Raw genomic sequence first — 14,868 nt, 5'->3', positions numbered from 1 at the left:
CATTTTGCTCATAATGTGGCTGTTACTATACAATCAGGTAGAAACATCATAAACCAGGAAAATATGTGGTTAGGTTTATACATGTACATCCATGTACTGTATAAGGGGTTTACAACTGAAATGTGCTTACTGACTACAGTAAAGTTCCTGATGGTGAATTTTAAAAACAGAATGCTGTAATGCTTGCTGAAATTAATTTTATTATAGAACAGAAATCTTCTTACTCATGTTCAGCTGTAGCGCAGTGGCGGTATTAAATTGCCACCGGCCAATTGTTTTTTTGTGGTCCTTGTTAACTTGTACTTTTTAATTACCAGGTCCTGGACCTACAGAGAAAGGCCCATTACAGCTTGGGCCTGTTTCATTGGGGACTTCTGGAAACCTTCCAGTTGGTGCCTTCTCCTTGGGAAGTGCCAATAAAACCACTCCTTCTGCCTCTGGCCCAGCCTTACCAGGGATACCAGGACACGTCCAAGTAGGGGCATTTTCTGTTGGCAGCTCTAAACAACCATCAGCAACATCTGCAGCCAGTGCACCAAGTGCATTCTCCTTTGCCAGCCCGAAGCAAAATGTTTCTTTGGTTTCTTGTGTTGCTTCATCAGGGACACCAGGGAACACACCATCAAGTGCCTTCCCTTTTGTCAGCCCCAAGCAAACTGATCCTCGGTCTTCTGCTGGTGTATTCCCTGGAGGTACCCCTGCAAGTGCTTTTTCATTACCAGGCCAACAGGGTGGATTTGCAGCATATAAACCATCTTCTCAGACCCTAGTACCAGCCACTGAATCTGTCAAGCACTCAGCAACACCACAGCTTGTAAAACCCACACCCACTAATCAAACCCACTCAAGGATGGGTGGGAGTCCAGTGGTGTCTTTACTTCAATCTCCTGCTAATGCTAAACCTCAGGTATGTGTTGTATGATTGAGTGTGTGACTTTAACTGATACTGACTGCCAACATTTTTCAAGGAGAAGTTATTATAGTAATTTTACCCTTCTCCTCCTTATTCTTGAGTCCTACTGTGGTGAGTTCTCAGTGTTCCTATCAAATATGCCACATCTATGACTGGATGCCTGCAATTAGAAGGATTTTCCTGAAAACAAAGAAACAAACAAACTGGAGTTTAACAACATGAGACAAATGCTTGTACACACAAAAGGCAGCCATAACTTTTTTTGACTCTTACATGCATGTATTTTCTGGCGTTTTACATGTGCATGTTACACTTGTACCTGCTTATTTCAAAGTCACCTTTTCTTTGCATTTAATCAATTAGTCCATTTATTTTGTAGGTTGTCACTCTTGGAAGAAAGCAACCCAAAGAAATCTCATCCACTCCATCTCAGGTGCCAATGCAAGGTTTACTAAATTAATCAACAATATTTGTATAAAGCGCTAACATACACAACAACATATGGAATTTTTCTCCAATTTTTAACTTAATTATCTCTGAAAATGCGTGGTTACCTCTAATTTTCTTTTCAGATTTCAATAACACTTTCTAAGTTTTTCTTTTCCCGCATATTTATAAACCATGCAAAAAATACCTTTGAATAAGTAGGCACCTTCCTTAAGACATCAGAGCCTCTCGGACCAACCGGAGATGCGCTGAACATATGCAGAGTAGCAAAGGGCTGTGTGGACAATAGCAGCATCCTTTAAGGGCTGTGTGGACAAAGTGCTTGGGTGCCAATTAAGCACATTTTTCCAGCTGGTTATCATGTTACATGTACGAATGTAGTTCCTTGTTTATGCTCAATATTTTGTTGCATTTTATTACAATTTTCTGATTTCTTTTTATTTTACATCTATTCAGATCTTTTTGTTTCTTGAATTTTTCACAAAAGTTGTAAGCTAAGTATTCAAGTTCAGGCCATAAGACCAAATGACCTAAATGTACATCTACAGTACATGTACGTGTATGTATGTAATAGCTAGCTAGCCAGCTTTTTTTCTGCCAGCTTATACATGTGCTATATATATTGAAACAAAGTCAGTCTCATGTATCAACACTTTGTGGCTGTATTTTTATCTTGCAGGAAGATGAAACTAACTTTGATGACATTTATTATGCAATGAGTGATGGTCGAGAGCCAGCATTTTACCCAAGAAGTGTCAGTGCAAGGTGAGTTATAACGTACTGCAGAAGCACTTTTTAGGATAGAGTTTATGCAATTGTGTTTTCTTTGTTGCCATTGTTTTAACTAATGTCTGTTTAATCAAGAAACTTGAAAACTCTTGTTGTGAAATAAACTTTAGATTTACTATTTACATGTATATAAAATTTAGTACATGTACCTTGGATAAAATGCAAAGTATAAACACTAAAATAAAAGAGTTGCTGTTGAGCAGTGTTTGCTTTTGGTGTTGTTTAATAGTAAATAAATAATAAATGAATATTATGCTGTAAAAGGTACATGTACTGTACATGTAGTTTTCACGTAAAACTTGAAACTCCAAAATTAGAGAAAGTTACTGATCGGTACATCAGTAAAAGACAAAAAGACTTTTCTAGTGATCTGTTACTTTCTTCCTTTGCTTTAAACTTAGATGCTTTTTTTTTTTTCAATTAATTTAATTAAAAGTATTAGGTTGCCTTTGATAAATTGTTTGATTGTTTCTTTAGCATCCTTCAGCTGTTGCTAACTATCATGTTATGTTTAATTAGGAGCAGCTTGGTTCTTTCTGAAGGGCCTGAAGGTGCTGTGGTGGGAAAATATGGAGGAGAGGTAGGTTGGTTTTTATTCCTGATCAACAAATTATAAATTGCAAACTTTCCAACCTCCTTCCATTCTGACTGTCAAATACGTGTTTAATATTTGTTTCATTTATATATACCCCCAACTAGCTGCTAACATAAATTTAACATATGACTTCATAAATATGTATACTTTAGATCTATATTTACTTGTAACACATGCACTCTGAATTTTAGATGTAAATGTTTTAGCACATGTACATGTATTTACATGATTTAGGAGTTGGAAAAATCCAGTTTTATTGGTAAACATAGTGTAACAGAACCCATAATTGCGTGTATGTACCTGCCATGGGCATTGTTCAACTCACTAATAAATTAATACATGTACTAGAAACATTGGCTTAGTACTATTCTCTTTGATACGTATGTATCATGATGGGTACATTGTACCCTCATTTTCTTAACATGATTTTGAGCTTGAGGGAATGATGTTCTCCATTATTTTCAAATTTGTTGACCTTCTCTCTTTTTGCAGTTTTACAGTCATTGATTTAAAGTTGCAAATATTATGTTGTTGCTGATCTGCAAATCGTTGATTATGTTTGAACAGGCTGCAACTTCCCGGGAAAAATGGAGCTTTGAGGAGGATGGCCGGCCAGAAACAAAGCAGCAAATCTCCAAAAAAGAAATGGTTAGGATCATCTTGTTCAAAATGTGCTTTTCGGCCATGGTAGCTTGGCCAGAAACACAGTGCTCACTTGACTTCCAGTAGTAGTCTTGCAACAATCTGTAAAGTAATACAGTACATACGTCCAGAAACAATCTACTGTTTTGGAGAAGAAATAATAGTAAATTGCAGGAGACATAAATACTGTATATATTTTTTTAAGAACTACGTTCAGTTTTAGAAAGTGATATCATAAAGACACATGTATGCCACAGCATGTTTTCAAAAGGGCTTTCCCAGCCAGTTCACTCACGGCTTGGAAGTTACAATACTGTATCTTCAGTATAATACTGTAGTCAATCATTTAATTAATATACTGTAAATTATGTATTGTAAAAGAGATTTCCTAAGTACTGTAAATGTTGCTCAATTGATCATTTTTCTCTTTTTCCTTTGCTAGCCTGCCCCTGTTTCCAAAAGCAATGTTATTGAAGCCTCTTTATCTCAGCATATACAAGAAGCGGTAAATGACTTGTTAAGAAATATTTTTTTTAAATTTAATATTTTTCTATTGATGGGGCAACAGGGCTGAGAGCATAACCATCTTATATCCTGACTCAATATTTTTGGCCTCAATTTTCTCAAAAACTAAGCATAGACCAGCAAAAAAGATCCACACAGCAAAGTTTGCTGGCTAATTAAATTGCAGACCACATGCAAAACACAAAATGGACCAGAAATTCCACAGAATGGGTATACTCTTGGTGCCTACTAATTCCAATGCCTACTTATTTTTACACGGTTTATGAATATGCAGGAAAAAAGATCTTAGCAAGTGTCGTTGAAATCCAAAAAGAAAAAAACCACACAATTTTTTTTTGATAAAAAACGATTTAAAGAAACATTTCAACAAGAAAATTAACGATAGTAAAACAGCATGACGTTTCGACGACTTCATATCGTCATTGTCAAATGAGTAAAATGAAAATAACGGAAAGGCATATTTATAGGTATTGTAAGTGAGAAAATAAATTAGCATGAAAGCATTTAGGTAAAGAGTTTCGCGCGAATGGAATCCGCTTGCGTGTTCAGTTTCGGTCTTTTGTTCTTGATCCACAGCATTTCGTAGACCAAACATTCAAATTTGTCACGGCATTTCTTTATGACTTGAAAGTTCTTCCCTGAGATGTTTTCAGATCACAGAACGTTTATGCTCCTCAACGCGTTGATGGAGGTGGCGGCTTGCAAGTGTACCCAATATAATTTGTATCACACAAATCACATGTGAATTCGTATACTACACTTTGCTGATTGATCAGGGGAGGCTTTTCTTCTGTGACTCAGATGATCAGCAATCTTTTTGCTCATGAACACCGGCTGTAGTTCTTGATTAATTTTAGTTCCGAGGTCGCCAAGTTGCCTGCGAACCACGTCCGCCGATTTCTGATCTTTAAATGGCAACGTAATCCAAACAGGTCGGTCAGAAGGTGTTTGAACTGGGTCTATAGGATGCTGGAGGCAATTGATAGCGGAGTTGATGTTTTTCGGGATATTTCAATTTCAAAAATATCCCTTTTAAGGTCTTGCATTTTTGCAAAAGGAAGTCTTGTGTAGACGATTTATAAATTAAGCGTTTTGCGCGGCCTAGCATTGTTCTTAGAAGTGACCATTTGTAATCAACAATATTTGTAAAAAGCGCTAACATACACAACAACATATGGAACTTTTCTCCAATTTTTAACTTAATTATCTCTGAAAATGCGTGGTTACCTCCAATTTTCTTTTCGGATTTCAATAACACTTTCTAAGATCTTCTTTTCCCGCATATTTATAAACCACGCAAAAAATACCTTTGAATAAGTAGGCACCTTCCTTAAGACATCAGAGCCTCTTGGACCAATCAGAGATGCGCTAAACATAATTATGCAGAGTAGCAAAAGTGGGCACCATCCTTAAGGGGCTGTGTGGACAAAGTGCTTGGGTGCCAATTAAGCACATTTTTCCAGCTGGTTATCATGTTACATGTACAAATGTAGTTCCTTGTTTATGCTAAATATTTTGTTGCATTTTATTACAATTTTCTGATTTCTTTTTATTTTATGTTCATCAGATCTTTTTGTTTCTTGAATTTTTCCCAAAGGTTGTAAGCTAATTATTCAAGTTCAGGCCATAAGACCAAAATTAATGATCTAAATGTTCATCTACAGTACATGTACATGTATGTATGTCATAGCTAGCTGGCCAGCTGGTATGCCAAATTAGAAATTAGTTAATTTGGTGAAATCTGGATTGAGGTCAAATTGATGAGCACTTCTGTCTTTCCACCACCAATTTGCAAGTACAAAATACACATAAATGTAACCTCACCCACTGGTTACACTGCTGTTGAACAGACACTCCTTGTCCTTGAGAAAGGAAATAACAAAACTTGATTGTGTTTTTCTTTCCAGAAGTTCATATTCAGCCGAATGTGAACACCAGATGCTATTTTAAAAGTGCTTAAAAGAAAGATCAATGTCATCCGCTTGATTGATTTTTGGATTTCTTATTTCTTTCACATTCACATTATTTTTACTATTTTATTTTTGGAACAGATCAGTCAATTTAGTGAAGAGATGGCCACATTACGTAAAAGTGTGAAGCAGATGCAAAGGAATTGTTGTTTGACAGATGATAACAAGGATCTCAACTCCTTAAGAAAGTCAACTGATGAGATTAGTCGGTCACTTACAGCCATCAGAGATGCAACCAAGGTATGAAGAAATAATCAAAATAGTAACTTACTGTACACTGTAGGAAACAAACATTCGTGACCATGTTTCATTTTGAGTTTGTTATTAATAACTGAAGTCTGAACAGGTGCAAGTGGCATTTATTGATAGTTAAAAATGTCTGTGATACTGTAAATGGTTAATATTTCTGGAAATAAAGACAACTTTTTGTGTTCACATTTAAACTTGTAACAGGATCAGCAAAAAGATATCAATGAGGAGAAACGAAAAGTGCTTGAAGCTTTTGATGTTTTGGAAGATGCAAGGTAATTAATGATATCACAGTGTACATGTATGAGTAGTCCCTGAAAAATATCAATACCCCACCTTTCCCCCTCCCCCCTCCCCACTGAAGAGATTGAAAATTCCAGGAGGGGCGCCACTGTAGGGGGGTTCAAAGGCCAAAACGTTTATTAAGGGAAAGTTTGGAAGAGTAAAATTGGAATTTCTATAGAGGGGGCTCTTAGAAAAAGTTCTTTTCATCAGGGGAGGAAGGGTAAGGGGGGGGGGGGGGTAAGATGATTGTGATTTTAAATCTCTTTTTGTGGAGCTGATTTTAATTTATTTGAATTTACAAAAAACTTATGATTACAAGGAGAAATTTGTAATCATATCGTTCCACATTTGAAATGTCAACTCAGACGCGTTCGAAACACATTTTAAATGCATTAGCCTGATAGTTATTACCCACCTCTTTGTCTGCCTGCTACATCCAAGTTTATTGGTGTTTGTTACCAAGCATGTTAAAAGCAGAAAATTATTAATGCATTATAACAGCATTGCATTGTTGTGTCTTTTACCACATTTAGAATCAGGCAGGAGAGGAAGAATGACCCTAGATATGTTCAATTGCTAAAGGTATGCACAGTTGAAATAATGTACAGTACAGACAGTACATGTATTTTATTCAGTATTTTATGAGCGTGGGACAAAGAAAGGTAAAGTCTCTTTCAGGAGTTACATGTAGTCCTTAGTGTGACCTTCATCCCAACGGTGGGATGCTTTGACCACTGAGTTCCAAGGAAACCCATGGCAAGCTTGGCATGGTGAATAGCAAATTTGAGACCTTGCAAGATGGCAAGACCACCAATATTTTTTTTCTACAACCCCAAGACTTTTTTAGCCTTGCAAAAGAAACCAAACTTCTGATATGGCTTCAAGCAAAAATTCTAGACAGCGATCGGAGATCTGTGGAGTTTGACTAACATTTTGCAAGATGTATCTTTTGAATGTGCAGGATTAAATAATAATAATAATAATTATAGTAATAATAATAATAAAGATTTAACGGTCGATCAGCAGTGTCATATGAGATACCAAAGAAACTCCAACAATGGAAATTAATATACAAGTTTGGCTATGAAGTTACAAAGATGTAGCATTCATCATGCTCGTCTGTGACTTGCTGAATATGATATCTTTCTTTCTTCTTGATAGCGTTGCTTCCTCTCTTAAAATAATGCTACACAGTGTATTTATTTGATATTCTTGTATGGCAACCTAGAGATCTCTTTCTAAAACAGCTCTTTGGTTTCTTTTCCACAGTCTCGAGCTTTGGACCCAATGAATGCAAAGAAAATGAGAGATGTCAGAAACCTGCACCTTTATCTTGACAAAACTCTAAGGTATCAGTTAACATCATAATAAATAGATTACTTAAAGCTCAAGTGGTTTCTAACTCACACGGCTGATTGGGAAGACACTATTATTACCCAGATCAAATGGAAATTTAGAAATGTGGGTTTTTGACCTGAGTACCTGGAGAAAAACCTGGTAACAAGGAAGGGAACCAACTGCAAACTCATTTTATCATAACTTTAATAGTGATGATGCTAATGACTCAGTTCTTCAAAATGCATGATACATACACCAATGTCTCATGACCAAAACCAAACTTGAGTTTACAAGAAAATAAAACTTTTAAAACACTTTCAAAAGAGGTTCTTTGCTGCTTTGTAGTATGCAGTAGGTCATTCCCTAACTTCAGTGGAATTACACAAAATGATTTTTCACCATAGCTAGGTTACTGTTTTAGTCATGGAAATAGACAAAAGGTTAGAATCACTTGAATGCAAGGAATTATAGGGATTATAATGATGGGAAAAGAACACTAAAATAAATAATATAAACTGGATCACTCTGCCTCTGGGACGATATTTTTACATGTATGACAGTTCCTGGAATCAACCCAGACAATTAATTTTGGTCAGAAACAAGGGCTCTCACTACTGTGTCATCCCTGCTCCTCTTACATATTTAAAAATGGAGTTCATACATACAACTATCAAGACTTTCTTGGAGTTAATAGGGTTGTGTTCATGAGAGCTTACTGACTGAGTGACACTTTTTTATGTACTACTCAGAGAGGTGAACATGGTTCTTGATGAAGAGTGGAATAAAGAAAATGAACGTAAAAGGTAATAAAGTTTTATACATGTACATGTACATGTAACATATTGTAGAATTATTATTCTTTTTTAACTTTAACTTCAACTTCATTGCTAATTTTGTCAATTTTACCTAAAATTATTTGTGCTACCTGCAAATACTGGTTTTTAAATAGTCTTGGCTTGAATTCGACCAATAATACAATTCAGACATGTACACTTGAGTTAAATGACCAGGTCAAAGGATGCATCAATGGTTTCTTTTGCTCTCTGTGCGAACCAAAACAAAAAGAATCAACCGAACGTCAGGTCTTCTGTTGCTTTAGTTTCTTGAGTTTTTCGCAAACGTTGTAAGCTAATTCTTCAAATTCAGACCATACTGTAATTGGTAACAATTATTCAAAATCAAAGCTACATTGCAGTACTAGGCAGCATAATGTTTCAATGAACCACACAATACGTGTCAAAAGGCAAACTTGTTTCAGCCGAAACCTCATCCATATCAACTGCTTGCAATAAAATGCTGAAAGTTTGTATGTGACAATTAATAAGCTTACAAGCAATATTCAACATGTTCTGTTGTTGTTCTTGTTGTTGGTGTTGCTTTTTCCACCATTTTTTTCAACTAAGTGTCTTAAAACCAAAATGAGAGTAGCTCCTGATAATCCTGATCACTCTAATCAATCAATGAACATAAAGTTTGATGTCAGTTGTTATTGTCATTTCCTTAGACAAGGAACTTTACTCAAAATTGTGTCTCTTTACCCATGTGTTTGAGTAGGGTCAATCTGTTAGGGAACATAACTAAATGTCAGGGGACATAACCCCACAAAACAGTAGCTAGCATCTAGGGAGAGTAGTTAAAAACTTCTATTTGCTCAATTAATACTTATGCCAGTGAAACCCAGTTTTCTATGGCATGAGTGTGACGTTTTAAAGAGCTCTGTGCATCTTAATTAATTTTTCCAGGTCCATCCAGCCTCCTGCACTAGATGAAATTTATAAGAGCCTGAAGATGAACCTTAAAATTGCCCAGGATCAAGTACGCTTTACTCTAACAGATAATCATGATACATTCAAAATTATTCTTTGCTCGGCTTTTTAGTTTGACGCTAAGGGGAATAAACAAAATTGAGATTTTCAATGCATTTTTTAAGGGAGCCAAGTTGGAAAAAATCACTGAGGAGATGAAAAATAGGAAACTGTTATCAACCTCCTGGCAGAGAACTTCAGTTAACACTTCCAGTGTAAGGTAAAGTAAGAACAAAGCTTACAAGTGTCTTTAAAAAATAATGCCAATCATAGAATATGAGCTGGGAAACTGAGTATTGGCACTTGCATAGAGGAGAGGGTAATTAATGTACCATAGAGACATTTTTTCCTGTTGGGAAATGTTTTAGCAATAAAAACTAGTGTTAAAAACAACTGATGTTTCTTCTGGTCATTAGTCGTTTTCAAGTCTTTGTGTAGAAGATTAATATATATAACACTTATATACAATAAAGATGAGAATTCTTAACAATGCTAGAAGGCAGAAAAGTGTACAAGAAGATAAAATGCATACTAAGTCTTGCCAAATCCAGTGGTCGTGAGTTTACGTATCAGTGACTGTGAGTTCATATGATATCATGTAACTTTTTTATCTCTGAACCCATGCAATCTTTGCTAGAAACGATATATTAATTTAATTAACAAACCAGGCAAAGAAGATAAAAAATTAGATCATTAATATTATTACTTCTTTAAAACGGAGTTTCATTATTTCAGAGATGACTTGATGAGTAATCCTTTTGCTGTGCCTAAAGATGAATTAAAGTCACCTCCTCAAAGACCTTCTGGTTAGTGTTTAAACGCTGTTTCCGCAAAACTGTATTCCTAAACGTACATGTATCACAAAAATCTAATTTTTGTGTTGTGAAAAAAATCTTTTTTACAGCCCCAGTTTCTCCTGAAAAGCAAGCTCAGCTGAGAAGCATGTTTCAGAAAAGACGAAATACCCCAGTAAGGCGAAGCATGATTGGTAAGTCAGGGTTCCATACATTTATGGGATAATCTTTTAGAATCATTCCATCTTCTTGTCTCCTTAGAAAACACACACTGCTCTACATCGCCATCTCAGTGTGACCCATGGGTAAAATGCAAGCTGTTTTCGAACCTTAAAATACTGTATGAAATGCTCAAAAGCAAACACAAAAATGAAAGCAATCCTTTTGATAAATGTAATTGCAATTTTGAAAACTGCTCTAAAAATACATGTATTTAATAACCATTCATGGAACATCAGGGCCGTCATAGCTGTCACCTGTTACACCTGTTGTGGCTGAGGAGATATGTGCTTGATGAGACCTTGATTTTATGAGTGATATTGGAATAACTTACGTCTAGACCAAAACTTTTACAGGTGTTTGTGTTAAAGAAAGTAGTCGTAGCGAAAAATTAATGACAAACATCCCCAAGTAAAAAGCCCAGAATACAACAGAATCTTGAAACTAGAACCAGTTAGTCTCTTTTGCTTTACGTCTGATAATTTTATAACTTAAACCATTTCGTGTTGTCCCTGATTTAACTTCTGTACTTTTTACATAGTTCCCAGCACTGTTGCCAAAACGCCTACAGCGAGGCCAAGTAAACCTCAAGTGCCACTCTTATCCTCTACACCAGCTGTCAATCCAAGTATTGCAACAGAAGGCACAAAAGGCAGATTTGTTATCAGCCTTCCAACACCAGAACAAGAGAAAGGAGCTGAAGTTGATGGCAACGGAAGTGTATCAGAAGAGGAGTCTGAAACTGATGGTGATGAACCACATGAGGATGAGCAGGAACTTGAGCAGCTAAGTGCCGCCAATAGAGTACCTGTTGCGTCTGCAGCTGGCTTCAGCTTGGGAGGTACCACGTTTGTGCCAGCTGCTGCGTCTGCAGCTGGCTCCAGCTTTGGTGGTACCACGTTTGTGCCAGCTTCCAGTGCCACTGGAAAAGATGTATTTTCAGCAGCTGTTGCTAAAGATGAAATGAAGAAACCAGCAGCTCAGCCTGCGAGACTTGTAGCTCCTGACAGATTACAGGACAAACCCACCCCACTGCCAGCTGCAAGTGGAGCATTTTCTGCAGTTGTTAAGCCAGCTGAATCACAAGCAGCATCAAACACAACACAAACAGAACCTCCTAAAGCATCTGCTAGCTTTTCTCTTCCTACCAGTGAGGAACAGGTACAAGTAATATTTAAAAATATGCACTTTATCCAAGGATGAGAAGCAATACTTAACTGGATAATTTTTTTTGTTCCATTGCTAATGTCACTGATTTAAACGTTCCACTTTACTTGTTTTCAGAAAATTGACTTAATTTCACATCACCGCAGTGACACTTTAAAAGAGGAGGCTCCACATTGAGACCATCAATATTCTCCAAAATTAAATCAATTTCCTTGATAAAAAAATTTACCAAACTTACCAAACAGAAAGGATTAGTAAACTCAGGAGGGGTGTTTCCACAGCTTTTTTTACACAGTGATTTGAGGATTTGAAACAATTTTCGCGTATCACCAGCGCAATCAGAAACACGGCCAGAATAATATGCAGACCGAGAGACCTTGAGAAGAGAAGAATACTCCTGACAGATTAGACGAAAAGCTTGTTTGTCGGATTCAAGGCCAAATTTTCTCATTGATCTTTCCAATCTTCTGCGTCTCCTTTTGAGATTTCTTAGTTCATTAGTAAACCAGGGAACTTTTGGTCGAGCAACAATTTCCTTGGATGTCATAGGGGATGAAGGTCAAGTGCAGTTATGAGAGCGCTACAAAATTCATATACTAGTTTATTCAGGTCATCCGAAGCAAGTGGCAGTTTCAATGATGAAATTAGATCAGATTGAAAATCAGTGATGTTTATATCTTTTAGCTTCCGATAGGACAGGTGCTTAGATGTTAAAGCAGGTTTTGGAAAACCAATGTGGGTAATAACTGAATAGTGATCCGAAATAAGACATGTGGCCATTGGAACGCCAAGACTAAAATCGGCAACCGATCTACTAATCAAGAGATCAAGTGTATGGCATGAGTAAGAACAGAAACATGCTGCTGTAGACCAAAAGTCGTCAAAATTTGTCAGAATGTTCTTGTATCAGCATTCTGATGGTCATCAAGGTGGAAGTTAAAGTCACCCACAATAAGCAGAGGTTCCAAACACAAAACTGTATTCTCAAGAAGGGTGGAAAACTCTTAAGAAAACACGGAGGAAGAGACTTGATACTGTGGCGAGTAAGGGGGACGATATACAATTATCACCCTCAAAGTTTTACACTGTAGTTTCACAGACCATTCAGAATATTCAAATGATTTCAGTTCTCTGCCATCAAGTAACACGCATTTTAATGAATTGTGGTGCAATATAGGTTTACAAAAACATTGTTTGTAGGCAGGTCGTAGATTAATGAGTTTGCTCCTCGAGTAAGAAACACGAGTATGTAAACACGAGGCCAAAACACTTGTAGAGAGAAGGTTAATATTCCTTACTGAGATGCTTGAGATGCTTGGAGATCCAGTTATACTGGTAGGTCCAGGGTTGATTTCAATATCCATGAACATGGTCAAATCTCTTGATGGAAGTAGAACACATACAAAACCATGTTTCTAGAAACACTTGAAGACATTTTTGTTTAAAAATGCATATGACATCTGATTATTCCCTACTTTGTTTATTTTATTTCTTACTTTTTTGTTTGATTGCTTATTCTTAAATTTTATATTTTATTGATTTTGACTAAATTGTTCGTTGTTACATTGTAAGCGCTTTTGAATATCATATAAAAAGCGCTATATAAATTGATTATTATTTATTTATTATTTGCTACATGTATATACAACATAAATTTGACATTTACAGAATACTGTATAGGTTACAATGCACTGTGCGTTTGGGGGATTATTACCAGGCAGTTCAGAGCCTCCCTTTACGTGGAAAGAGACTGTTAAGAATCATGCTCTATATGGAAGAACCTTTGACATTATTTAGTTTTAGAGAATTGTCATGAAAGTGGTCGGTTAAGGTCAGGCAAATTGTCCAAAACAGAATCAGTTTACTGCTATCAGCAATGAAAGTTCTGTAGTAATATTTTGTTTTGTTTTTCTCAACAGCCATCAACTAGTGCATTTTCTCCAGGTGTCAAATTAATTAGTTCAGTAATTCCACCTAATGTTGCTGCTGGAATGGCTGCCATGAACAGGGCCAGTGCAGTTCAGAGTGCTGTTCAGCCATCAAGCAACAGCAACCTTGATCCTTCAGCAAGCATTGAGCCAGTAACACTGGTAGCGTATAAGCCACAAACACAAGGTGGTGCCCAAGCTAAGGACCACGATACAGAAAACTCAGCTGCAAAGGCAATTGCCAATGCTGCGTTGATGGCAGCAACAGTAGAAGCCCAAAAACCTTCAGCAAAGCCACAGTGTAGCACGGAGTTCATCTTCAAATCCACTGACAGTGGCAAGCCTGGTCCTCCTGTGGTGACCTTCAAACCACCAATCTCTTCACCACAGGCATATGAAAGTGGTGGTACTGTTGCACCTAATGTCACTGTGAACCCCATGCCAGTCTTCAAGCCTGCATTTGGTCCAGCGGGGCCAAGCTCTTCTACTGCTGGTAGTGCTGGTGGGTTGCGGTTGTCTTTGTCAGGAACTCAAGCTGGTTCTCCCTTGGGTCAGTTCCCCACCTCGTCTGCACCACTAAGCTTTGCTCCCCCAGCAAGCGGTTTGTTCAATCTCGGATCTTCTTCTGGGAAAACTTTCTCAGCACCTAGTCAATTAAGCCTCAGTAGTAAAGGCAGCGATGTTAAAGCAGCAAGTCAGATTCCTGTAGTGAGTTCTGCCACTACCTCCAGTGCAGCAGGGATTACACCAAGCCAAAGGGTCAGTAGGAATTTATTTGCATCTGGTGATGACAGTTCACCAGCAGCACCAATAGGCCAAGACAAGAGTAAAGAGGTCAGTGAAGTCTTAGAAGTAAGCAGTGTCTACTTAGTCATAGTCAATTGTAATGGCAGGCGTGGTTGTAGAAGCATCCAGCGATTACTTTGAGACTTTTGACGTTTTGTTTTTACTCGGTATTTTTTTTTTTTTTTTTTTTTCGTTTCATTTTGACTAACTTTTAATTTTATCCACCAGTTGGTTATGTTATTGATACGCATGTTTAATCATTAAGGTTTTTGGTTTGTTGTAGATTTTTGTGGCTGGTTGTTGTTGTTGTTGTTGTTGTTGTTGTTGTTGTTTCCTTTTTGCCTTTGTTCACTGCATGCTCTGAGATATTCCATTGCACACGCATCCAAACATGGTTCCACCTGACATAATGGGCA

At 37.0% G+C, this 14,868-nt stretch overlaps 1 protein-coding gene across 3 annotated transcripts in view; it reads left to right on the top strand.

Moving 5' to 3' along the window:
- The window catches only part of LOC146483876 (uncharacterized), a 47,795-nt gene that overhangs the window by 26,512 nt on the left and 6,415 nt on the right, over positions 1–14,868 (top strand). For 2 of the 3 annotated variants that reach the window (XM_085105179.1, XM_085105180.1), the window contains 17 exons: positions 318–907; positions 1,293–1,346; positions 2,040–2,125; positions 2,669–2,729; positions 3,312–3,392; positions 3,829–3,891; positions 5,963–6,121; positions 6,335–6,405; positions 6,949–6,997; positions 7,685–7,764; positions 8,503–8,556; positions 9,496–9,568; positions 9,684–9,778; positions 10,294–10,364; positions 10,463–10,546; positions 11,113–11,732; positions 13,658–14,500. In XM_085105179.1, coding sequence (XP_084961305.1) covers positions 318–907; positions 1,293–1,346; positions 2,040–2,125; positions 2,669–2,729; positions 3,312–3,392; positions 3,829–3,891; positions 5,963–6,121; positions 6,335–6,405; positions 6,949–6,997; positions 7,685–7,764; positions 8,503–8,556; positions 9,496–9,568; positions 9,684–9,778; positions 10,294–10,364; positions 10,463–10,546; positions 11,113–11,732; positions 13,658–14,500 — 3,134 coding nt within the window. The remainder of the gene's footprint in view (positions 1–317; positions 908–1,292; positions 1,347–2,039; positions 2,126–2,668; positions 2,730–3,311; positions 3,393–3,828; positions 3,892–5,962; positions 6,122–6,334; positions 6,406–6,948; positions 6,998–7,684; positions 7,765–8,502; positions 8,557–9,495; positions 9,569–9,683; positions 9,779–10,293; positions 10,365–10,462; positions 10,547–11,112; positions 11,733–13,657; positions 14,501–14,868) is intronic. The other variant, XM_085105181.1, reaches the window with a different exon arrangement.

Source organism: Pavona decussata, unplaced genomic scaffold (genome assembly GCF_977016875.1).
Source record: "Pavona decussata unplaced genomic scaffold, jaPavDecu1.1 SCAFFOLD_37, whole genome shotgun sequence".
Taxonomy (NCBI): Eukaryota; Metazoa; Cnidaria; class Anthozoa; order Scleractinia; family Agariciidae; genus Pavona; species Pavona decussata.
Note: the sequence above shows the minus strand (reverse complement) of the source record. Positions and strands in the feature narration are given on the sequence as shown.